The sequence below is a fragment of the Sapajus apella genome, unplaced genomic scaffold (assembly GCF_009761245.1).
Source record: "Sapajus apella isolate SASKATOON/1434 unplaced genomic scaffold, GSC_monkey_1.0 scaffold5, whole genome shotgun sequence".
In the NCBI taxonomy this organism is placed as follows: Eukaryota; Metazoa; Chordata; class Mammalia; order Primates; family Cebidae; genus Sapajus; species Sapajus apella.
This window is the reverse complement of record NW_022436945.1, coordinates 27,152,965-27,179,306: the sequence shown is the minus strand read 5'-3', so window position 1 is coordinate 27,179,306 and position 26,342 is coordinate 27,152,965. Positions and strand designations below refer to the sequence as shown.

Below are 26,342 nucleotides of genomic sequence, written 5' to 3'. Positions count from 1 at the left end.
GTTTCACCATGTTGGCCAGGCTAGTCTTGAACTCCTGGCCTCAAGTGATCCACTCACCTTAGCCTTCCAAAGTGCTGGGATTATAGCTGTGAGCCACTGCACCCAGCCTCGTTGAATCTCTTTTAGCTCTAGCCTGTGGTTTTTAACTTACCACACCCGACTAATTTTAGTATTTTTTAGTAGAGGCCAGGTTTTGCCATGTTGGCCAGGCTCATCTTGAACTCCTGACCTCAATTGATCTGCCTGCCTCAACCTCCCACAGTGCTGGGATTACAGGCGTAAGCCACCACACCCGGCTTCCATATATTTTTTTACAGCTTATTTATAATCACACCTAAGTGGTTAAAATCAGCTTCAATTAATTGTATGATTAAATAATGTATTCAAATTATTTTAAAAGGTAAAGAGCAAAGAGGTTAGTTGATAAGAGAAGGCATTACTTACAGCTTTTTTATCAGGTTGGCTATCATCATAGCCAGTTGTAAGGTCCCTAATGGCAGAAATTTCAAATTTGCCACAAGCTTTTGGATAATTATGTTTTCCATCGTAGTTTCTGAGGTTTTCAAATAATTTCTTAATGGTGTCTTGATCATGGCAGATAAAATAGGAAGCTTTGGTAATATGGTAGCCATACCTATCAAACAAATACAAATTCATGCAATATGAGGAACAAATAATGTTGCAGGGTGGACACAGGACATGTACCAACCAGTGTATTCTAAAAGAAATATGGCTGGGCAACAGTGGCTCACACCTGTAATCCCAGCACTTTGGAAGGCTGAGATGGGCAGATCACCTGAGGTCAGGAGTTGGAGACCAACCTGGCCAACATGGTGAAACCTGGAATCTACTAAAAATTCAAAAATTAGCCGGGTATGGTGGTGTGTGCCTGTAATCTCAGCTACTCAGGAGGCTGAGGCAAGAGAATCTCTTAAACCTGGAAGGTGGAGGATGCAGTGAGCTGAGATCACACCACTGCACTCCAGCCTGGGCAACAAGAGTGAGACTCCATCTCAAAAAATGAAAAAAAAAAAAAAAAAAAAAAAAAAAAAGATAAAATAAATGTAATGGCCATAACTAACTCAAAAGGAATAATTTTTAAAAGACCATTAAAAAAGAAGTCCAGGCTGGGCACTGTGGCTTACGCCTGTAATCTCAGTGCTTTGGGAGGCCGAGGTGGGCAGTTTACCTGAGGTCAGGATTTCGAGACCAGCCTGGCCAACATGGTGAAACTCCCATCTCTACTAAAACTACAAAAATTAGCCAGGCATGGGCAAGCCTGTAATCATAGCTCTTCAGGAGACTGAGGCAGAAGAACTGCTTGAACTCGGAGGCAGAAGTTGTAGTAAGCAGAGATCATGCCACTGCACTCCAGCCTGGGTGACAGACCAAGACTGTCTAAAAAAAAAAGAGGTCCAACAATCTACCCCAGGGATCACCAAATGACTGCCTGGTCTTCCACCTGCATTTGCGCAGACAGCCCCGTCACACCTATCGCTTTCTGTATTGTCTCTGGATGCTTTTGCACCACACAGGCAAGGCGGAGTTGAGTAACTGCTACAAAAAGTGAATAGATGTATTATGAAGACATTTAGTCTTTTTTGACATTGGACACTTAAAATCACATTCTTTCATCTTGTCATTTGTTAAGAGTTAATGCAATCAGAAATGGTAATTACTAAGTGGTTAAGTATCAAAAGGAAAAGGTGATCTCTTATTTGGTGTTTTTAAAATTTTTTTTTTGAGACAGTTTTGCTCTTGTTGCCCAGGCTGGAGTGCAATGGAGTGATCTTGGCTCACTGCAACCTCTGCCTCCCAGGTTCAAGCAGTCCTCCTGCCTCAGCCTCCTGAGTAGCTGGAGTTACAAGGTGCCCACCATCATGCCAAGCTAATTTTTGTATGTTTAATAGAGACAGGATTTCACCATGTTGGCCAGGCTGGTCTCAAACTCCTGATCTCAGGTGATCCACATGCCTCAGCCTCCCAAAGTGCTGAGATTACAGGTGTGAGCCACTGTGTCTGGCCTTACTTGGTTTTTATAAGAAATAGAATTCATTGCCAAAATAATAGCATTGGAAAGAATATTAACATCTTATGCATAAGTATATAATAGAACATTTCAAAATATTATTTCAATCCAACAGAGTCAATAACAACTTACTCTACATAAATGGCCTTTAGTTGCTGAGACAAAGACAAATTCTTGGTTGCTAGAAAGCTAGCCAACTCTGCACTTATGACAGCGGCACTGACTCCATCTTTGTCCAGAACAAAAGGGCAGCACATGTATCCTGCAGAAACACACATTATAAATACATCCATACAATACTGTGTAAAACCACATGTGAGCATGAATCCTGGCTATTGCATATTAGAGATTGTGCAGTGTTGCATGTATGCATGTTTCTCATTAACTACCTTATGTTTAAGAATTTAGCCCAGTGCCTAGCACACAGCAAGCCTTCAAGAAGTTTTTGCTAAAGAACCTGCAAGATTTTCCTCCTGGCCACATGGTGCTTATTCCCTAGTCATGCAACTCCTTCCAGCTCATGAAATTGTTTCTAATTGTCCTAGTCAATACATATCTCTTTCTCCTCTGAATCCCAATAGTATTTATTAGTTACATTATTCATTTTGACATGTGGCCTATACTCTTGTGTGTGATTATTTAACTAAATCTACCTAAGCTGCTGTAGGCTAAGGTCAGTGTCATCTATTTCTTTTAGAGTCACTGAGTAATCGACATGCAATTAGTACTTGATAAATGAGTGTAAGAAAATCTTTTTTAAATTAAAAAGCTATAGAAAGACAAGTCTGCCAAATGTGGCAACAAAAGAGCAGAACCTGAGCGATTACACTTTCTTCAGTTCATTAAGTCATGTGTGTGTTGGTGTTACAGAGAATATACAAATGAATACAAATAAATCTAATGCATAATAGTTTTTACTAAATTGATAGCTGAAAACGTTTGGTACAATGTGAATTTCAAATTTCCATAGCTAGCTCTCCTTCCTGTTCATTTATATTGACAGTTTAGGACAAGGGCTTTTCTGTCAGTCTGGCTGGACCTGGGTCATCCTTTTGGGTGACTATCACTTTGATGACAGCAGCAAACCATGCCTTCCTTCTCCTTTCCTCTGGACAGACCCTAGCATAGATCCTCAATAGCACTTTCGGAGGAGGATGGACATTAAATACCACAGTGTTAAGGCCTGGATATTAAACGTCATAGTGAGGGAAACATCACAACTCTCAAAATACATGTACCAGCAGCCAAGCATCAAATCTCACTGTTCTCAGTCATCTGGCCAAAGGATTCTGACACGAATGACTTGGTTATTTTTAAGACATTCCTTTTAGCTGTAAATTATCTGAGATGTCAGTTTTGGAGTAGGACACTCCAACATTCAACCTGAGTACTGGAGAAGCAAAATAAACTGTTTCACCGTGGACCTTCTGAATCCCAATCCAAACCTTGTCCTTTTTCTTTTTAACCAATGCCTTCACTTTCACGATCGCTTCTTACCAATAGCTTCTTCAAATGCAAACAAGACAGTTTTCCCCTGGTCTATTAGCTGTTTGGCTCTGTTTCCCATCCACTTAAAGCCAGTTAATGTTTCCTAAAAGGATAATCCAAAACAGAAAGACAGGCCTTAGATCTTCTACGGAGCAGATGAAAGGAAAATGAGCGAGTCCCAGGAACACCTTACCTCAAAATGAAAACCCTCCTTTAAGGCAATGGCCCGCAAAATTTTGGAGGAGACGGTGCTGGACAACATGTAAGTGTCTTTGAGAGCGCTGCGATCCCGGTTCTTCTCTTTCCAAGATGTAAAAAGCCACCAGCCCAGGAGGGCCCCCAACTCATTGCCCGAAAACACTCTCCATTCACCACTGAAAGAAAAGAAACAAGAACAACAACGATTCATTTCCATGATCTTAAGGAAGACAGTAGAGTGTCATGGGGATAGAACAATTCAGCAAACAAAGCCCCAAAGTATTTTCTGCAAGGCTGTTCTTGTTATTCATCATCTTTAAATAACTGAGCAGAAACGTAAGTGCCATTTTACAAACATCTGAGCAGCTACCATATATATCAGCCAGTTTGCCTGAACAGACATCCTGTCTTTGAAGACTGTGTAAAATAAGTATGTCAGACATGACACACAATGCCTCTATATGAATCCTTTGCAAAGCCTTTGGTTTTAAATATAACAGATATGCTGGCAAGATCCCCCATATCTATAGTAAATGTTGCTATCTCAATTTCTGGACTGGTCAGTGTTGCTGATTCTGAGAGGGGACATCTCAGTACCCCTTCAGATCTAGCTCGGTGGTCAGAACATCACAGAAAAGTCGTGTGATATCTGCTCCTTTCGGCAGTCCAGATGGCTAGAAGTAAAACTCACCTAAAAGGACGTATCACCTTAGCTTACCTTTCTCAACACTGATACAGAATTGAACCTGTTTTATGATAATCTAAAACTCTATCCTTTTAACAGCAGCACCCTCCTGCCCACAAAACATCACGCAGGCTACCTGACACCCAAAATTGCTCGGACCCTGCCTACCTTTCAACTTTAGCTCCCACATACCTGCTTCTTCTTTGTACAAACTCTCTGGTTAGACTTGTCTTAAACACTGTGGCGAAACCCCACAGGAATTCCTCTCTGGTCTGTCCAAACTAAATTCAGCATCTGCCTGAAGGTACAGCTCCCTCCTAAACCCCTCAGCAAATACTGAAGCACACAGCTAGCACCAAAGTACTTTACCCTCATCAGACACTGAGACATTACTTACAATAAAAATCAGTTATAAAATGAGAAGCTCCCAAATAGGAATTTCAATTTGAAGTATACACTGGGTTGATTTACTCTGCATTATGCTTGCCAGTCATATAACCTCTCACCATTAGAAGACGCCACAGGAGATTTAGTGAAATGATCATTTGCAAAATAAATGGGATATGTTTCCAAATAGGTACCGTCTCCCCAGGAACATTTTACCAATGAGAGATCATCCTTTATACTTTCTACAATACAGGTAATCGCAGTTAATTTTACCTGTCTTGCTTTTCTGCCACAGCAAGCCTATCAGCATCCGGGTCATTTGCTAACACAATTCTGGCCTTGGTTTTGTCAGCCAGGGCAAAAGATAACGTCTGAAAAAGAGTTTGAAAATAAAAGATTATTTAATCAAGAATCGAGCATATAGTAGTCTTTAAAAACATTCAGCTCCTTAAGAACTCAAAGAGATCTTTCCCCTCTTTGAAAGATAATACATGACACCAACCAATACCAGCTCCAGAAGTGAAATTTAGCAAACAAAAGCTAAGAGAAAGGTAAGCTCAGGTGATCCATCCTGATAGGTGAGATTTACTTCTAGCCATCTGGACTGCATTGCTGTGTGATCAGACTCACAAATAAAACAAAATAAACTGAGAGTCTGAATACCCCTGCTACCCTAACCTTTAAAAATGTTATAGGAATCATTCTGTAAGCATACTTCTTCATATCAGAAAAATGACAAGAAATAAAAATCATAACCTGATAAAACTTCACTCTATTATTGCTTCTTTTTGGCATTAGGGAGGCATGGTAAATTAAATTAACTGAATTTAAAGCACCATTTAGATTTCAGCTCTCATATCCTGATCCTGGGGTGTCTACTTTGAAAGATCGTTTAAGAAATTAATGACTAATGGGGCCAGGCATGGTGGCTCATGCCTGTAATCCCAGCACTTTAGGAGGCCGAGGCGGGCAGATCACGAGATCAGGAGTTCGAGACCAGCCTGACCAACATGGTGAAACCCCGTCTCTACTAAAAATCCAAAAATTAGCCAGACTTGGTGGTGCGCGCCTGTAATCCCAGCTACTTGGGAGGCTAAGGCAGAAGAATCACTTGAACCTGGGAGGCAGAGGTTGCAGTGAGCCAAGATTGTACCATTGCACTCCAACCTGGGAAATCAATTAAGACTCTGTCTCAAAAAAAAAAAAAAAGAAAAAAGAAAGAAATTAATGACTAACAAATACGTACATTTCCTTTTTTTTTTTTTGAGACAGAGTCTTGTTCTCTCACCCAGGCTGGAGTGCAGTGGTGGGATCTCAGATCATTGCAACCTTGACCTCCTAGGCTCAAACAATTCTAGTGACAGCTTCCTGAGTAGCTGGATTATAGGCACGTAGCACCACATCTGCTAATTTTTGTATTTTTAGTAGAGATGGGGTTTCAGCATGTTGCCCGGGCGGGTCCTGAACGCCTGACCTCAAATGATCTGCCCACCTCGGCCTCCCAAAGTGCTAGGATTACAGGCCTGAGCCACCGCAGCCAGCCATATATACGTATTTCCAATTCTGAAATTAGTTTTTCTTCAGCACAACGAAAACACATAAAAATGTATGTTACTTGACAGTAATAGTTTTGAATATAAAAGGAGATTTTATAATTTAGAAAAAAATTAGGTTACCAAGACACCTTTCCCCTCTTCAGGGTTCGGGTATTTCACTGTTGGAAACTCAGGATCCGGGTCTTTCTGTTCGGGAACAGCCTCAGGAGGAACAAGGTCAAAAGCCTTGAAAGCCGACTGCACAAAGTTATGACCCACCCCATGGACAGAGGTGTGCACGAACTTCACCTTTGTCTCCCTGTTCACGCTCCTAGAATCAGACACACCGTGGAATGTGATAAAAGGTAGAAATAGGGCTCTCAAAACTGCAAGGTTTGCAAGAATGTACAGGACAAATGAATATCTTTCTAATTCCATTTCAAAGAAACAAAACGTATCCATTCTCTCCCAGATATATATATTCCCTTTCTCAACATAATCAAGTTTTAAATTCTCCTCTGTAGTTATTTTCAGCAAATCTGATTATTTCAGGTTTTGTTTTATGTATCCCATCTACGGTGGGATACAAAGAAGAACCCCAAGCTCATGTTCCCACACAAGACTCCCTCCTGGCCCAACAGGTGCCCTGTCAGTGCCAGAGCCAGCCCAGGACAGTTCCAGGGCTCCATACATCCCTAAAGCAACAGGTCCCCAAATGTCCTTTATCAGCTTCAGAAATGATTTTCAAAATATCCCTTTTAACAAAATGTAATGGGTTATCCCATACCCAAAGATAGAAAAAATAAAACTTTTATTTTGGGAGGCCGAGGCCGGCGGATCACCTGAGGTCTGAGAGTTCGAGACCAGCCTGACCAACATGGAGAAACCCTGTCACTACTATAAATACAAAATTAGCCAGGCCTGGTGGCTCAGGCCTGTAATCCCAGCTACTCGGGAGGCTGAGGCAGAAGAATCACTTCAACCTGGGAGGCAGAGGTTGGGTGAGCCAAGATTGCACCATTGCACTCCAGCCTGGGCAACAAGAGCGAAACTCCATCTCAAAGTATAAATGAATAAATAAAAATAAAATAAAACTTTTTGTCTGCCAAGTAACAATCCTGTTTGGTACCATGCCATGACTTAGGGACTTCATGCAGACTAACAACAAATATGAAAATTAACAGGAGAAGTTACAGAAAAGTAAAAGACTTTAAAAATTTCTAATGCTCTGATGGCTGGAATCTTAAGTTATTATCCATTTCTTTTGAGAAGAAATAAATGAACAAGGTCTTCTCTAAGAGAGCCATGGTTTAAAACAAGCATACCTTGAAAACAAAATGCATCTGGAAAAATAAATATGTAAGATTAAGGAGGAAAAATCTGGAAAAAAAAACTCTCTTGGATTTAAAAATACGTAATAAAGCTATAGTAATTAAAACAGCTTGGTACTAGATACAAAAAGGCAGATGAAAGGAACAGAAGAGAGAGTTCAGAAGTTAATCCAATTTGAAATAGAAAATGAACACAGACGAAACAATGCCGAGTGGTTAGCATGCTCTGGAGTCAGACTCTGAATTTAAATCCTGGAGCTCTGCCATCTATAAGCTATGTGACTGTTGGAGCTCTGCCATCTATAAGTTATGTGACTGTTGGCTACTATCCACTCTTCCTTGTAGTTTTCTCATCTACAACATGCATGATAATGTATTAGAATTTACTGGCATTACCATAAGGATTAAAATGAAATATGTTGGCTGGGCGCAGTGGCTCACCCCTGTAATCCTCGCACTGTGGGAAGCTGAGGCAGGTGGATTGCCTGAACTCAGGAGTATGAGACCAGCCTGGGTAACATGGTGAAACCCCACCTCTACAAAAATATATAAAAAAAATTAGCAGGGCATGGTGGCGTGCACCTGTAGTCCCAGCTACTTGGAAGGCTGAGGCAGGAGCATCCTTTGAACCTGGGAAGTTAAGGCTGCAGTGAGCCAAGATCACGACACTGCACTCTAGCCTGGGTGACAACGTGAGACGCTGTCTCAAAAAAAAAACAAAAAAAAACAAAACACATTAAGGTTCTCCAACAGTTATCTGACACATAATAAGCACTTGATTAATGTTAGAAATTGTTTTAATAAAGGTGACCTTTCCAATTAGTCAAAAAAAAAAAAAAAAGATTTTTCCATTGATGTTAGTACAACTACAAACCTTTTAGAAAAAAACCTAATCTGCTTTCCTACTTCATGCCTCATATAAAATTAAAAATCACTAATAAGACAAAGGATTTAAATACTATAAAACACAAATATGGGAGTTCTAGAGAAAGAACAAGGAAAATTTTTTGTGTTATGTTAATAATTTTGTTTTACAGCATATCTTCCTAAGGATGACAGAAAACCCAGAAGCTATAAAATATTTATTAAATTTAATAAACATTTTAAAATTGAATATTAATTTAATATTTTATTTAATATATTAAATATTTTTATTTAATAAATATTTAATAAATATTTAATAAATTTAAAAATGTTTATTAAATTTAATAAATATTTTTAAATTTAATATTAATTTAATAAATATTTTATTTAACATATTAAATATTTTTATTTAATAAATATTAAATTTAAAAATGTTTATTAAATTTAATAAATATTTTATAGGTTCCAGGTTTTATGTCATGCTTAGGAATATTATAAAATATGATAAATATTATAATAAATATTGTAAAAGTTTTTAAACAGTTCAGCAAAAAGTTTCAATAAAAAATTCCAAAGGTAACAACAGAAAACAACATTCAAAATAGTTTTCTCTATAAAGAAAGATGTTTATAAATATAAAAGGTGAACAAATACATAGAAAAATATAGGCTAATTAAAGAATACAAATAAAAGTGAGCTACTACTTTCAACTAGCAAATCAGGAAAAATGAGAAAATGGATCACAGCGCAGGAAGAAACATGGAGATCATATACTGCCATCATCTACTACTGGTAGGAGCACCAGCTGGTATAATACTTTTGGAAGGCAATTTGCTAAGCACTATCAACTTCGTGAATGCACATAAAATTCTGACGCCAGAAAGTTATCTTATGGATACACATGTGCACACATGCACGTGCATGTAGACAGACAGACACACACACACACACACACACACACGTACTCAGCACCCACGCATATTGTGCACAAGGGGGTTGACTCCTTATCTATTAGGAGTGGAAAACCAGAAATGCTTGATTCTTCATGAAGTTAAAACAGAGGGGCAAAGGGAAAGTTCACAGATGTGTTTTGTCTGGATTACACACCATTAAAAAATGGTCCAATATAGAGGAATTAGGAGATTTCACACACAAAATCCAAGTTTCCAGTTTTTTGGGAAGACAAGAACTCAGATGATTTGGCAACTGACACCTATATTTGCATGTAGGCAACACTTGGCCACTTGGCTGGCATAGCTGCTCCTTTCAGACGGGACTCCGCTTTCACACTCTGCACTGGAGTGGGCACTACCAGCTGATCCAACAAATTCAGTATCAAAGACAACCGACAAGTTCAGTTTCTTTAAATCAGTGGTTTCGGCCGGGCACAGTGGCTCACGCCTGTAATCCCAGCACTTTGGGAAGCCAAAGCAGGCAGATCACGAGGTTGGGAGTTCGAGACCAGCCTGACCAATATGGGGAAATCCCTTCTCCACTAAAAATACAAAAATCAGCCAGGCATGGTAGCATGTGCCTGTAATCCCAGCTACTCAGGAGGCTGAGGCAGGAGAACTGCTTGAACCCAGGAGGTGGAAGTTGTAGTGAGCCGAGATCATGACACTGTACTCCAGCCTGGGCAACAGAGTGAGACTTTGTCTCAAAAAAAAAAAAAAAAAAGAAAGAAAGAAAGAAAGAAAGAAAGAAAGAAAGACAGACAGACAGACAGACAGACACCAGTGTTTTCTTGCTAGGGGGACAATCACAATCAGGAGGGAAGACATTACTGTCACTCTGCTAGACCACTGCCTACCCGACAGTAAGGACTGAGTCTGTGGCACTGAGTTAAATACACAGGTGCAGCCACCTTTCAGACAGAAAGTCAGGACTAATAGGGACTAACATAGAAAGGGGTCCATGACAAATTAATTGGGGGGAAAAGGGCAGAGAACAAACCACACACACTATATTCCTATTTATGGTTTTGAAGTATATTATACATATATATATGCTTACATATGCAGAAAATTTTTGGAAGAAAAAATACCAGTGTTTACTCTTTAACACTTTTGAGCAAGTTTTTTAAACATACATATATATGTACACACACACATACACACTTACATGTATGAATATGAATATGTAGGAATCACATACATGTATGGAATCTATAACAGGTCAGCAAAGTACGGCCTATGGGCAAGCCACCCACTTCTGTTTGCACTCCACTGACATTGCACCTCTGACTGCTTTTGTACTAAAACTGCAGAATTGACTAGTTGAGAAAGAGTCTACGTGGCCTTCAAAGCCAAAAATATTTACTATCTGTCCCTTTAAGAAAAGTCTGCCAATGCCTAATCTACAGCCTCTAAAATCAGCTGCAGCTGGCTGGCTGCGGTGGCTCACGCCTGTAATCCCAGCACTTTGGGAGGCCAAGGCGGGTGGACCGTTTGAGACTAGCCTGACCAACATGCCAATACCTCGTCTCTACTAAAAATACACACACACACACGCACACACACACACACACACACACACAGACACACACACACACACACAAAAACTAGCTGGGTGCGGTGGCTCACACCTGTAGTCCCAGCTACCTGGGAGGCTGAGGCACAAGAATTGCTTGAACCCAGGAGGCAAAGGTTGTGGTGAGCTGAGATGGTGCCACTGCACTCCAGCTTGGGTGAGAGTGAGACCCTGTCTCAAAATAAATAAACAAAATAAAATGAAATCTGATGCAGCTGTAGTACATGAACCAGTTAAAGAGAAAAACTTCATGAAGAGTGATAGAATTTGGCTGAATCATATTAACTCACTTAAGGTCAGTGGAGACACAATTCGTTTACCTGTGGAAACAGTATTTTTTAAGGTCTTCAAAGTAGTCATTATTGATGGAAGCACTCGGATTGTGAAGAAGCGGACTGCTATCAATTAAAGAATCATCCCAAGCTTGAGGCCACGGTTCTAGATTTTCTTCAATAGCTTGAGAAATCCCTTTATCATGAGGAGAGATGATCTGAGCTCCATTATCCCAATAGACCTAGAGAACCCAGGGACACACTCAGAGGGTTTACAGTGAATGGAAATAAGGCACCTACTACCTATGGTCCCAAAGGATACAGACATAGGATTCCTATAGAAGGATGTACGTGTGGAGTAGAAAAAGGAAAGTACCTTATAACCATTATCCTGCTTTGGATTGTGAGATGCAGTTATCATGATTCCAGCACGAAGTTTCAAATGCGATACTGTGAATGGCTGTAATGGCAGGAAACAAGAACAGTCTTAAACAAAAAACCAAATATCTTTAAAATGTCTATTTTATACTGTTCATGCCAACTTGCTCCCTTTTAATAAACATAATATATAAATAGCATAATATTTTGAGCCACACCCCAGCAGTATGCAATTACCCTTAGAACTAACTGGCTGTTCAAAATTCCAGGATGCATTTCCTAATAAGAAAGGCAAGGAATTTCCTCAGTGCCTTCTCATTCCTTCTTCTGCTTGGTATAGCTAGAAAATTCTTCAAACACAACAATGGTCTAAGCCGCCGCTCCAACGCTTTCAAAGCTCGTACTTGAGACAGAAGTTTGGGGATTCAGCATACTCCCTCCAACTGCTTCTCCCTCTCCTCCTTTCTCATTTGCTTTTAAGGAAAAAAAAAGTTGAGAAAAACACTGAGGGGCTGGGCATGGTGGCTCATGCCTGTAATCTCACCACTTTAGGAGGCTGAGACAGATGGATCACCTGAGATCAGGAGTTCAAGACCAGCCTGGCAAACAGCAAAACCAAAATAACAAAAACATTAGCCAGGCATGGTGGTGGGCACCTGTAATCTCAGTTACTCGGGAGGCTGAGGCAGGAGAAACTCTTGAACCTGGGAAATGGAGGTTGCAGTGAGCTGAGATCATGCCACTGCACTCCAGCCCAGGTGACAAGAAGGAAACTCTGTCTCAAAAAAAAAATAATAATAATAAAAAAAGTTGAGGGAATGGAGAATGCTCTTGCAGGTTTTACAGGTTGCTCATTTACCTCTCACTCCAGGGTTAAATATTTATACTTCAGCTTAGCTCCCATCTCCATTACATCCCAAAATGGGAGGAGGGGTTGGATTATTCGCCCTATTGCGGCAAATGACATTGATTATACACAGACAACCTGAGGTTTAGATTGTCCGTCCCCTCCACTCTCCCACCAAGAATCACTGCAGTCTCTCAGGTGTCCTGGGCCAAAGAAAAGGGGAGAATGACTCCTCAGTGTGAGCAAAGGATCATGACACACTGGTTCAATTCATGTCTGATATAAAATTAACAGCTACTAACACTTAGTACAGAAGGCAATTAGGATGCTAGAATACATGGCAATTTTTCCATCAAACAATGAAACCAAACTACATTTAGGTGTGGATAGAGTGCCTACCAGGTTATTTACAGCCTAGCGGTGCTGCATCTACCTGTCAGTGCACTAGAGCCAGCAAACACAAAATGATTTAGAACCTCCTTTGGCGATACAGTCTCATTTCCACTAGATGTGAGTAACTGCATCCAAATCACATTTTCCAAAAACATAATCTTAGTATCTGGCCCAGCTCTTAAAAGTTTCGCTGGCATGCACACGTATGTTTACTGCGGCACTGTTCACAATAGCAAAGACTTGGAACCAACCCAAGTGCCCATCAGTGATAGACTGAAAAAAGAAAATGTGGCACGTATACACCATAGAATACTATGCAGCCATAAAAAAGGATGAGCTCATGTCCTTTGCAGGGACATGGATGATGAACATTCTCAGCAAATTAACACAAGAACAGAAAACCAGATACTGCATGTTCTCACTCATAAGTGGGAGTTGAACAGTGAGAACACATGGACACAGGGAGGGGAACATCACACACCAGAGTCTGTTGCGGGGTGGGGGGCTAGGGGAGGGATAGCGTTAGGAGAAATACCTAAAGCAGATGATGGGGTGTTGGATGCAGCCAACCACCATGACATGCGTATACCTATGTAACAAACCTGCATGTTCTGTACATGTACCCCAGAACTTAAAGTACAATTTAAAAAAGTCAAAAAAAAAATAAATAAAATTTTTATCTACATCAAAGCAAGAGCGGTCACAGTCCCTACTGTCTTTTTCTTCAGATTGTGCTACATAAAGGATTTGATAAACGCCTTACTCAAACGTGCCAAGCATGCTCTCTGTACCAGCCATGAATAGCATTTAGAATAAAACATTTGTATAAAACAGGGGTGTGCCAGCTTGTCAAAAATACTCACGACAAGACAGGGTTTGAGTGAATTCAGATTTCGACCCAAGAAGTTTCCTAATTGTGATAGCTGAGAAAAAGAACTACTAACCAAATTTTAAAACAGAGAAAAGGCTGGGCACGGTGGCTCATGCCTGTAATCCCAACAATTTGAGAGTCCGAGGCAGGTGGATCACCCGAGGCCAGGAGTTCGAGACCAGCCTGGCCAACATGAGAAAACCCCACCTCTAGTAAAAATGCAAAAATTGGCTGGGCGTGGTGGCAGGCACCTGTAATCCGAACTACTCAGGAGACTGAGTCAGGAGAAATTGCTTGAATCCAGGAAATGGAGGTTGCTGTGAGCCAAGATCACACCACTGCACTCCAGCCTAGGCAACAGAGCCCTCCAAAAAAAAACAAAAAAAAAGAAAGAAAATTGTGCTAACTCACTCAAATATCCTTAGAGTGCAAGCAAAAGGAAAATGCACTTAAAAAAAAAACCAATTCCGAAGAATCAATAGTTGAATAGCAGAGAAATAGTACTAGGATGTGGGAGAAACATTCCTGCAGAGAAAAGAGAATGCCTCATACATGCCAAAGAGCTCCTCTGTCATTCAAATAGTCTAATCCCAAAACATGGTAAAGTTCAGCCAAGTCCCATCCCCCATCACATGACAGGAAATTATGAAAGGAAAGAGCTACTCACCACAAAGGGGGTTGGTGTTATATCAGAAAAGAGGTAGACAGGAATCCCCTGACTGATAAATGTGGTTGCAGCAAGTCGGGCAAACCTGAGAAGGCAGAGTGACAGGGAAGAAAAGGAGAGCTGAGTTACCAGGACTGCGAGTGATGGGAAGAAGGAAATGCATGCTGAATGTTCTTTTTTTTTTTCTCCCCATTTATTTATTTTATTGCATTTTAGGTTTTGGGGTACACGTGAAGAACATGCAAAATTGTTGCATAGGAACACACGTGGCAGTGTGATTTGCTGCCTTCCTCCCCATCACCTACATCTGGCAACTCTCCCCTTGCTATCTCTCCCCAACTCCCCACCCCTCACTGTCCCTCCCCTATTTCCCACAAACTGATCCCAGTGTGTAGTGCTCCCCTCCCTGTGTCCATGTGTTCTCACTGTTCAACACCCGCCTATGAGTGAGAACATGCGGTGTTTGATCTTCTGCTCTTCTGTCAGTTCGCTGAGAATGATGGTTTCCAGGTTCATCCATTTCCCTACAAAGGACACAAACTCATCGTTTTTGATGGCTGCATAATATTCCACGGTGTATATGTGCCACATTTTCCCTGTCCAGTCTATCGTCGATGGGCATTTGGGTTGGTTCCAGGTCTTTGCTATTGTAAACAGTGCTGCAATGAACATTCGTGTGCACGTGTCCTTATAGTAGAACGATTTATAATCCTTTGGATATATACCCAGTAATGGGATTGCTGGGTCAAATGGAATTTCTATTTCTAGGTCCTTGAGGAATCGTCACACTGTCTTCCACAATGCTTGAACTAATTTACACTCCCACCAACAGTGTAAAAGTGTTCCTATTTCTCCACATCCTCTCCAGCATCTGTTGTCTCCAGATTTTTTAATGATCGCCATTCTAACTGGCATGAGATGGTATCTCAATGTTGTTTTGATTTGCATTTCTCTGATGACCAGTGATGATGAGCATTTTTTCATATGTTTGTTGGCCTCATGTATGTCTTCTTTTGTAAAGTATCTGTTCATATCCTTTGCCCACTTTTGAATGGGCTTGTTAGTTTTTTTCTTGTAAATCTGTTTTAGTTCTTTGTAAATTCTGGATATCAGCCCTTTGTCAGATGGGTAAACTGCAAAAATTTTTTCCCATTCTGTTGGTTGCCAATTCACTCTAATGACTGTTTCTTTTGCCGTGCAGAAGCTGTGGAGTTTGATTAGGTCCCATTTGTCTATTTTGGCTTTTGTTGTCAATGCTTTTGGTGTTTTGGTCATGAAGTCCTTGCCTACACCTATGTCCTGAATGGTTTTGCCTAGATTTTCTTCTAGGGTTTTTATGGTGTTAGGTCTTATGTTTAAGTCTTTAATCCATCTGGAGTTAATTTTAGTGTAAGGTGTCAGGAAGGGGTCCAGTTTTCTGCTTTCTGCACATGGCTAGCCAGTTTTGCAAACACCATTTATTAAACAGGAAATCCTTTCCCCATTGTTTGTTTTTGTCTGGTTTGTCAAAGATCAGATGGTTGTAGATATGTTGTGTTGCCTCCGAGACCTCTGTTCTGTTCCATTGGTCTATATCTCTGTTTGGTACCAGTACCATGCTGTTTTGATTACTGTAGCCTTGTAGTATAAAGTTTGAAGTCCGGTAGTGTGATGCCTCCCGCTTTGTTCTTTTTGCTTAGAATTGACTTGGCTATGCGGGCTCTCTTTTGGTTCCATATGAAGTTTAAGGTGTTTTTTTCCAGTTCTGTGAAGAAGGTCGTTGGTAGCTTGATGGGGATGGCGTTGAATCTGTAAATTACTTTGGGCAGTATGGCCATTTTCACGATATTGATTCTTCCTAACCAGGAACATGGAATGTTTCTCCATCTGTTTGTGTCCTCTTTTATTTCGTTGAGCAGTGGCTTGTAGTTCTCCTTGAAGAGGTCCTTTACGTTCCTTGTTAGTTGTATTCCCAGGTATTTTATTCTCTTTGTAGCCATTGCGAATGGCAGTTCGTTCTTGATTTGGCTCTCTTTAAGTCTGTTATTGGTGTATAGGAATGCATGTGATTTTTGCACATTGATTTTGTATCCTGAGACTTTGCTGAAGTTGCTTATTACTTTCAGGAGATTTGGGGCTGAGATGATGGGGTCTTCTAGATATACAATTACACATCTGCAAATAGAGACAATTTGACTTCCTCCTTTCCTAATTGAATACCCTTTATTTCTTTTTCTTGCCTGATTGCTCTGGCCCAAATGGAAAACCAGAATCTTTAAAAGTTGCCAAGAGAATTTACCCATTGTTTTAATAGTTAAGCAATGAGGCTCATGAACATATTAAAGCCGAGTTATTGAGATGGTGATTAAAATAAAACTGCAAAGTAAATTATGGAAACGTCATTTTGTAAAAATGTGTAAATACCTTCTGCTGCTACCCCCACTGGATGGATGGGCTCGGGCGTCAAAACTGATCACGATGCCTTTCTGCTTTAGGTCACTAAACTGCTTTTCCAGGTATCTGCAAAATCCCTACAAATATCCCATAGATTAAAAGAGTATATATTTTGACATATTTTTATATATACAACATAGAAACATTAGCCAAAAATTACGTTTTCTCAAATTTCATAGGATAACACTATAGCAGAGGGGGAAAATCATCTCAGTAAGGAAACAAACTGAACAAGAAGAAAATAAAGAAACAGCCTTGTTTATTACCCATGTGTTTTTGTATTAGGCACTGTGTTAGCTGTTGGTCACTTAGCAGCTATTATCTCTAACCTTGGATCAACTTTGTTAGGAAATTTTTTTTTTCCCTTCCAGAGCCAGGGTCTTGCTCTGTTGCTTAGGCTGGAGTGCAATGGCATGATCATTGTAGCATTGGTCACACTGGGGTCACCACCTGAGACGATGATCACTACTTTCAGGGGTCTGTCTTACAAACCCTGACTCTGTGACAGATGAATAAAATGCACTCATACACCAAGTCCAGTAAATGCGTGAGCTAGGGAGGTCGTCAGCTGCTATTGCAGCTACCCGACCCCTCACTAGCTGTTCCTCCTCCCATGTATTCGGTATAGATTTAATAACAGAGGCTCTAAGTCAACAGGCTTGCAGATAATTGACATGACTAAAAGAGTGTTTTGCAAATCATAAAAGCTTTGGTTCTGGGGCCTAGAACAAACACTATTAACGGGTTAATCCCCCTTTGATCTCCCCCTGAGAGGGCCTTCTGGCACAAAGTTTACATGAGTAAGCAAGCTAGTAGAGACAAAGAAATATGGGGTAAACAGACTTAACTGGGGAAGCTTCTCGTGGGAAGTAGAAAAGTTCCTTTTTAAAGTTTCCTTTTTTGTTAAAGAATAAGTGTGCTAATAACCATGTTAAGCCGTATCCTATGTAGCTCTTAGACATGCCATGCTTATAGGCACGTAGTACACTCTATGTCCTTGTACTTTAACCAAAATATCTGTGCCGGACATGCTCTCAGGCATGTACCAGCTCTCCATTGCTTTGACCTGTTTAGAAAGGTTTTAAGTTGTTAGCCAATCAGGTTCCAGGCAACGGAGATCAGACACAGCAGTAAGAATGACCCCAAATGCATAAGGGATCAATTTGTGTTTTCCTTTGTTCTTTGTACTCTCATGGCAAGAGGGCTAGTCAAAGTACCCTTCCTGCAGTCCAGGAAGTAAAAGTTGGATAGTCATCCTTAACCTTCACCTTACAACCTAATGCTCTAAGGTAAGGACTGGCTGCCTTCAGCCTGCTCTATTATTACAAGCTAATGAAAATCGTTTGTCCTTCTAAAAGGTTTGAGACTGTATCTTATAACTTTCCTTAATATTTCCCTTAATATTTTGCCAGTCACCTTGAGTGAATCCTAACATTATAGTTCATTGTAACCTTGAACTCCTGGGCTTAAGCAATCTCCCCCACCTCAGCCTCCTGAGTAGCTAACACCTCAGGTGCATGCTACTAGGCCCTATTAATTAAAAAAAAAAATTTATAGAGGCAGAGTCTTGCTATTTTGCCCAGGTTGGTCTTGAACTATTGTCAAATGATCTTCCTGTCTTGACCTCGCAAAATGCTGGGATTACAAGTGTGGGCCACTGTACCTGGTCAGAAATCCCACTTTACAGATGGGTAAAATAAGGCTCAGAGAGGCACAGTGACTTGTCCAGTTTCAGATATTAGAATAGTAGAGCCCAAATTTGTACCCAGGGCTGGTGAGAGGTGGTTCAGTGTAGGGCCTAAAAGCACACCCTCTAGAAGCAGAATCTGTGAATTTATACTCCACGCTGCCACGTCAAGCAAATGACAAGTTCCTTAATTTCTTGGTGCCTTAGTTTCCTCTTCTGTGAAACAGGAATAACAATAGTACCCACCTCATAGGGCTGTTATAAGGAGTAAATGAATGAAAACATGCAAAGTGCTGAGAATTCAACACCAACTAAGTACTATATTAAGTGTTAGCTGTTATAAGCTTTTTTTTGTTGTTATTTTCCTTCAAAGCCATACAAAACAAAGAAAACTCTGGTTGATTGGGCAAAAATAATAATTCATTTTATATTATTTACTTCACTTTTGCTAAAGGAAGTCTTATAAATACACGTAACTCTTTTTCTTTTGAAACAGCGTCTCACTCTGTCTCCCATGCTGGAGTGCAATGACATGATCATGGCTCAGTACAGCCTCAATCTCTTGGGCTCAAGTAATCCTCTTACCTCAGCCTCCTGTGTAGCTGGGATGACAGGTACACACCACCATGCCTGGCTAATTGAAAACAAAGTTTTTTGTAGAGATGGGATCTTGCCATATTGCCCAGGCTGGTTTCAATCTCGTGGGCTCAGGCAATCCTTCTGCGTTGGCCTCCCAAAGTGCTGGGATTACAGGCATGAGCCACCACACCCAACCCATAGCTTTTATTTTAGGTAGGAGGGGATAAATCACAGCCAGTGCTAATTTAGAATGCCTTTAGCTTTTCTTTGACAAATACATTGCACTGAGCATATCTTCTGAGGCTGAGTAATGCAAGGAAATAAGGACATGTGTATTGGTTTTGTGGGTTCCCCAGAAGATACCCAGATGCCTGATACTCTAAGATTTACAATAGTGACAGTTCCCCTCTTCCTGCTCAACCCTTGAGCTGTGGCCCCAGGGTTCCCTGAAGCAAAGAGCATTCCCATCTCCAGATTATCTAAAAATCTCTGAGGCCTGCTGAGGATGAAGACCTGAATGTATGGCTAAGGGAAAAGGGAATTCTTATGCTAGATGAAAGACTCAGTGGGGGAAGTAGGGGATTTTCAGAAATAAAATGTTACTATAAAACATAGGAAGCAAGCTTATTTGTATGACTTCAAAAAGTAGAACTAGGACCAATATGCAAAGTCTACAGAAAGGCAGATTTTGGCTTAAAATAATGAAGCCATCTTTTAATGAGAATGGTCCAAAGATAGAATGGCTTCTTTCAGAGGACAGCAAGTTTCCCATCACTGGTATGCTATGGCTAAATAACCTAAGAGCACAGACCCAAAATAGAGCATAGAACATAAATTAATTGGCAGAAGGAAATTATAACCTCTATCAATGAGGCAAATCATACAAAAGTTTCCTCCAGCCTCTGTCCTGTTTCATTTGACAGGTTTTTCAATCACATACATCTGCTTCTTAAACCAACCAGGCAAATTTTGGGGTACATCAGAATGAGGTTCCACACCTAGAGACCAGGAGGAAGGGCGCCTATGCTACCATGAAAGTCTGATCAGTGAAAAGTGATCAGTATATTTGCCTATCAGCATTCTGCCAGGGAACACTACCCAAGACTGGGGTGGAAACCTTTGTTATTGGTTCTGAGAATCCTCTTGCCTAATTTTGAATCCACTCCTAAGACTTTAAAGATACACCTGCTGCTTGGAGAATCACTTGAACAGGAGGTGGAGGTTGCAGTAAGCTGAGATCACACCACTGCGCTCCAGCCTGGGTGACAGACCGAGACACCAACTCAAAAAAAAAAAAAAAAAAAAAAAAAAAAAAATACACCTGCTGCTCAGATAAAACTTTCTTAACTCTTCACATCTCTGTCTCCTATTGTAAGTATCCAGAATAGGCAGAATGAGCACTTCAAAGTGGTGGTTTCATGGAGAAAATCATCCCAAGTGCTGGCTGGCTGAATTACATGACGTTTAGAATATTGATCATCTTGTTTAGCAAAGGGGTTTACCCTGAGAGGTGACCAATTCTTCTAGGAGGAAAATGGATAAGATAGTATTTAATGGAAATACATTTCATTATTCTTGGAAACTAGATGTAGAAAAATTCAGGGGAAAAAGCTCTAGGTTAATCTAGAATCCCTTAGAAATCCCTAACAATTAGGCCCAATGGCAGGTGTGATCAACAGGATTGCCCAAAGATGGCCCCAGTCATATAACCCACCCCCTATGTTCCTCTTACAATGTGACATTAATGCTCCTCCAATGAGAAGTGGGTATCTATGCGCCCTCTCCTTGAATAGGAGACAGCCTTATGGACTCACGTTTAACAAACAGAATATGGTAGAAGTGACACTGTGTGTCATAAAAGGTCATAAGAGTCAGTATAGCTTCTAGCTGGTACATTCTGTCTTGCTCAGTTGCCCAGGCTAGAGTCCAGTGGCATGATGTCAGCACACTATAACCTTGCCTCCTAGGTTCAGATGATCCTCCTGCCTCCGCCTCCTGAGTAGCTGGGATTACTGTGCACACCACCATACCTGGCAAATTTTTGAGGTTTTGATAGAGACAGGGTTTCACCATGTTGTTCAGGCTGGTCTTGAACTCCTAAGCTCAAGTGGTCCACCTGCCTCAGTCTCCCAAAGTGCTGGGATTACAGGTGTGAGCCATCGTGCCTGGTAATTCTATACCCTTAGTTAGATAAGCTTTCCTTATTGGAGTTTCATTACAACATGCCCAGCTCTGCCTTTTATGCTGGGATGTATATGTGAGGCTTATGTAATCACTAGGAGGCAATTTTTTCTAGCCCTTCTTTTCCTAGAATTTAAGTGACATTCATCATTAACAGGTCTAAGTTGAAGAAACACTGACGAGAATAACCTGTTCTATTTTATTTCCTTCATAAACAGTACTCCCAATACCCAGTGGAAGCTCTTCTGTTTTGTCAAATTGTTTATCTCCTTCCTAAAAGCTGGGTCTAGACTCTGACAAAAATATTCACAAATTAAGGCAAGGAAACTCAGACTCAATTCATACTAATACAACAAAGGAGAGGCCGGGTGCAGTGGCTCACGCCTGTAATCCCAACTCTTTGGTAGGCCAAGATGGGCAGATCACAAGGTCAAGAGAGCAAGACCATCCTAGCCAACATGGTGAAACCCAGTCTCTATTAAAAATACAAAAATTAGCTGGGCATGGTGGCGCGCACCTGTAGTCCCAGCTACTTGGGAGGCTGAGGCAGAAGAATTGCTTGAACTTGAGAGACAGAGGTTGCAGTGAGCCAAGATCGTGCCACTGCACTCCTGCCCGGGCAACAGAGCGAGACTGTCTGAAAACAAAACAAAACAAATACACAAAACAAAGGAGAACAGGCTCTTGGTAATTCTGGCAGTTAGAACAGCTTTTTAGCACTGGCCATGGAACTACAGCAAAAATAACAGGACCTTAAAAGTTGTCAGCTTAGCTGGTACATTTACACTGGAATGAAAGCTCCATTAAAGAATCTGTTTGTGCCGGGCGCGGTGGCTCAAGCCTGTAATCCCAGCACTGTGGGAGGCCGAGGCGGGTGGATCACGAGGTCAAGAGATCGAGACCATCCTGGTCAACATGGTGAAACCCCGTCTCTACTAAAAATACAAAAAATTAGCTGGGCATGGTGGCGCGTGCCTGTAATCCCAGCTACTCAGGGGGCTGGGGCAGGAGAATTGCCTGAACCCAGGAGGCGGAGGTTGCGGTGAGCCGAGATCGCGCCATTGCACTCCAGCCTGGGTAACAAGAGCGAAACTCCGTCTCAAAAAAAAAAATAAAAAAAAAAAAAAAAAGAATCTGTTTGTTTGAGTCATTCTCATATCCCCAGTGACTGGCGCATAGTAGGCACTCCGTAAGTGTGTTAAATGAATGAATGAATGGATGGCTATATGAGTCCTGAACAAGTGCTATTTCAACCAACTCTGCAAGCCTTACTTTATGGAGTAAGTGGTGGTGACTTCTTGTGTCTAGTCAAGCCGATAATACATGTCCATAATTAAAACAAATGAGGTCTGTCAAATATAAAATGAGCTAGAGGGACACGTTGCGTTACTAAGAATTATAAAAATGTGGTACCTGTGTAGTCTGGATGATGGTCAAGTCATTCATACAAGAAATTCCAGGGCCCATGGGCGCTCGAAGGCCAGCTGTCCCAAACTGCATTCGGGCCCCGAAACATTTTCGTAGTTCTTCTTTGTTATCTTCAGCTATTAGTCGTTTCACTGCCTCTAAAGTTAAGGAATTCTAAAGGACAAAAATACCGCCAGACAAATAAGTGAATGAAAAGTAAAAACACCCACAATATCATTCTAACCTACAGGGAAAATATATATATATATACACATACATATATAAACCTTTCAATTTTCTGATGCTCCTGAAATTTGAAATATGAAGTCAGTCTGACATAAGTGTTCTTTTCTTTCCTGTCAAGGTCAGCACTTTTGGAGAAATGGAAGTCGAGGTTTCAGCATATGACTCTAAGCCCCAGAATGGAATCTCAGCATACCACTTGCCAACTCTAGGTGCTTGTGCAGATTAATTCAGTTCTCAAATTCTCAGTTTTCCCATTTGCAAAATGGGAATAATCTAGAACCTCCCTTACACAATTTTTAAGGTTTTAAGGTAGTTTACTTCAAATTAATGTAAAATATCTTTCTCTACCTGGCACTTAGTTGTGATTAAATGTTCATTTTTCTCCCTAATGTTCTCAAATTTTCCAGAGAGTGATAGATTACACAATTTAAGTCAAAACCTTAGTTTTGCAATGTTTTATAATTTATATCAGGCATTCACATACCTGGTCAAGTTTGAATCTTGTAACATCTCCAAGAAGCAGACAAATAACAGAAACCCAATTTTACAGATGGGGAAGCCTCAGAAATTGAGTGACTTTCTTAAATTGCATGATAAACATTAACCTAGTGCCTTTTCTCTAACATTAACTGCTTCAAATAGACATTAACAGGATTGACTTAAGTTCATTATACATTGTCCTGTTTTTTGGTACCGCAGTTGCAGAAAATGTTAAGGCTGAAGAAAAAAAATGACAATCACATTAATTTCACATGAGACTTTTAAATTATGAATCCAGGAAAACAACAGAGTAAGTACTTTATATTCCTGTTTTACAGTCATTATCCATTTAGATGCACACTCACACAGGATGTGGCTATGTAATTAAACTTTGGAATACTATTGCAATAAAACCTTGGCTTTCTGGAATTAAGCCCACATTTCCAGATTGTTGCAGATCCAATAGGTATCAAATAAACCTCACTTATTTTGGTGAAAAGCAGCAGATACTAATTACAGAACACAGTCTTATCTATCAGGTTGTCAGTTGCCCCCAAAAAAGGGCTCTGATCGGGTACATAAAAGAGGCTCAATAAATATTTGTAGAGTGAATCAGAAAACACAGACTTCACTGCCACACCCAATATCAAATGATTTTCCCTTGTTCATAATGTAGGTCTGGAAAATCTTAATTGGTCTTTGATGTCTATGAAAGACCAAGTAGCCTGAGAGAAACAAATGAGACAGAAAGATAAGAATGAGAAGTCAAGAGGAGAGCAGGATCAGAATCACCTCTGGGAGTGACCAAAGCTGACAGCAGAGAAAAGAACAGGGATGAAGGCATGCTAGAAACACAGGGGGCACCTACCAGGGTGCCTTGCTAATCGCGGGGTGAAGTCAGACTAGAGGACTGCAATGCTTTTAGCTGGTGGGAGGTTCGCTGGAGAATGAATGGGCTTCTTCTTAGTTAGGGGCCAGTCTCAAAGCCAAATAAGAAAATTAAGGGAGGATAGAACATGAGTGATAAAAATAAAAAATATAAAAAGGACATCTGGTCTCTACCAAGAGAGGTACAATTTTTCTATACACAGATGCAACCCTGTAGACATTAGGTTGCTTTTTTCTTCTTTTTCAAAGGGAAAGGGCATTATGAACTCTGGCTTCAAAAGAATTCCATACTCTGCAAGTTACAAGTTATCAGAAAGGGTAACATTTTTCTTCCTTTAAGAATCACAAAGTTATCTTCCCAGGAAAAGAAAAACTCCCCCAAGGAGTTGCCAATAGCATTCTGGAAATGGGATTTGCTGACATTTTATTTGTAGGAGCCAGAGAACGGTAAACAAAGACCTGGCTCCTACTGACCTTGTAATCTATCTCCTTTGTTCACTCAAGTATTTTAGTGACCTACTATGTGTCCTGCCCTATGCCTATGCCAGGCACTATAAACCAAGACAGTGAGAGCAGACAGGACTGGCCACATAATTTATAGAGGTCCAGTGCACAATGAAAATAGGTGCTCTCTTGTTCAACCATTAAGATTGTCAAGACAGGACAGCAGGACATTAAAACAACAGTAGGCCCTTGTAGGAGCGGGAGTCCTGGGCGACGGCAGGGGTCTTTTGCCCCTGAAGACAGACATTAAACAAACCTACAAACAAGTGTTTTTGGAGTTTTTTGTTTTTACCATTTGCAGCAAGCACCGTAAAGGAAAATCACAGACCGTTTAGAGGGAATATTAGGGAGAAATAACGTACACTTCGGAGCCAAGGAAGGACTCTCTGTGTAAGCAACATTTAAGTTCAGACACAAAATATGAGTCACAAAGGGAGAAACAAGTTCAGCAGAAGGGAGCAGAGAAGGGCATTCCGAGAAAACCGAACAGCAAGCAGAACAGGCAGGAAGGGCGAGACCCAAGTTAGAGAGGAGAGAGGGAGTGATGTCCAGAGCTGGGTTCCCGATTCTTTCTTTGGTCCAGCATCTAACAAAGGGAATGAAGGGAGAGAAAACCGTGCTGTGTCCAAAGGGTTCCTCCTGGGCTGTCAATGTTCCAAGGGGTACTCCTGAAGCCAGGCCGGCCCACCCGGGAGGACCCACGTTTGTAACCAAGCCCTCGGGATGGAAGGGCCGGACTAGAACGCTGCTCTGCAAAGGTCCCAGCGGCCAAAGGAAGAGGTGGGACGGAGTGATTCTGGGTCCACAGGCATGCACAGGCCACCACCGAAGACGAGCCAGCGGTCTGAGTGACAGCAAGTCGTGCGCGCCTCAACTAGACAGCGTCCAGGGTCTGGCCGCGCTTAGACCACCACCCTGGCTCGCTCCTCTACTCCGAACGTGCAGTCCGGCCAGCCGGATAGCTGGCTTCGTCCTCGGACAACCTTTCCCGGCCTAACTCCGAACGTGCCACTTGCCGGCCAGGCCGAAGGAAGCCTCCTCCTGGGTCTCCCCGGGGGAGAAGCCGAGCGCCCGGGGCGGGAAGGTAGCGCAGGCGCCGCGCCTGGGGAGGGCAGAGCACCCGGCACCCGGCACCCTTCGGGCGCTCCACGCCTGCTGGCGCCCCTCACCTTGTCCCAGCGCAGCCACCGGGCCGTCTCCTGGTCCAGCCGGGCGTCGGCCCCGGGCCCGCGGCTTTCTGGAGCCGCCATCGCTGTGCTTACGCTGCCGCAGCGGAAAGAAAGAGGCGGCGAAGTCACCCTTCCGGTCTGGCCAGGAGAGGCGGAGGCGGAGGCGGAGGCGGGGAGAGAGAGAGCCGGGGCGGGGAGAGAGAGAGCCGGCCCGGGGAGAGAGAGAGTCGGGGCGGGGAGAGAGAGAGCCGGCCCGGGGAGAGAGAGAGCCGGGGCGGGGAGAGAGAGAGCCGG

General features: G+C 41.6%; 1 protein-coding gene and 1 long non-coding RNA gene across 3 annotated transcripts in view; one reads left to right on the top strand and one right to left on the bottom strand.

Annotated features, from left to right (window-relative positions):
- PGM2 (phosphoglucomutase 2) overlaps nt 1–26,221 on the bottom strand; it is a 34,394-nt gene extending 8,173 nt beyond the window's left edge. Inside the window, exons 1-12 of one of the 2 annotated variants that reach the window (XM_032273797.1) lie at nt 26,049–26,221; nt 22,768–22,935; nt 16,878–16,984; nt 14,475–14,559; nt 11,695–11,778; nt 11,367–11,560; nt 6,464–6,653; nt 5,061–5,158; nt 3,711–3,891; nt 3,527–3,620; nt 2,162–2,291; nt 445–634 (exon numbers count right to left, since the gene is read on the bottom strand). In XM_032273797.1, coding sequence (XP_032129688.1) covers nt 445–634; nt 2,162–2,291; nt 3,527–3,620; nt 3,711–3,891; nt 5,061–5,158; nt 6,464–6,653; nt 11,367–11,560; nt 11,695–11,778; nt 14,475–14,559; nt 16,878–16,984; nt 22,768–22,935; nt 26,049–26,129 — 1,602 coding nt within the window. In that variant the 5' untranslated portion in view covers nt 26,130–26,221. The remainder of the gene's footprint in view (nt 1–444; nt 635–2,161; nt 2,292–3,526; nt 3,621–3,710; nt 3,892–5,060; nt 5,159–6,463; nt 6,654–11,366; nt 11,561–11,694; nt 11,779–14,474; nt 14,560–16,877; nt 16,985–22,767; nt 22,936–26,048) is intronic. The other variant, XM_032273800.1, reaches the window with a different exon arrangement.
- Nucleotides 20,983–26,342, top strand: part of LOC116548239 — an 11,435-nt gene continuing 6,075 nt past the window's right edge. Inside the window, exons 1-2 of the long non-coding RNA XR_004267362.1 lie at nt 20,983–21,072; nt 22,127–22,129. This is a non-coding gene — a long non-coding RNA (uncharacterized LOC116548239). The remainder of the gene's footprint in view (nt 21,073–22,126; nt 22,130–26,342) is intronic.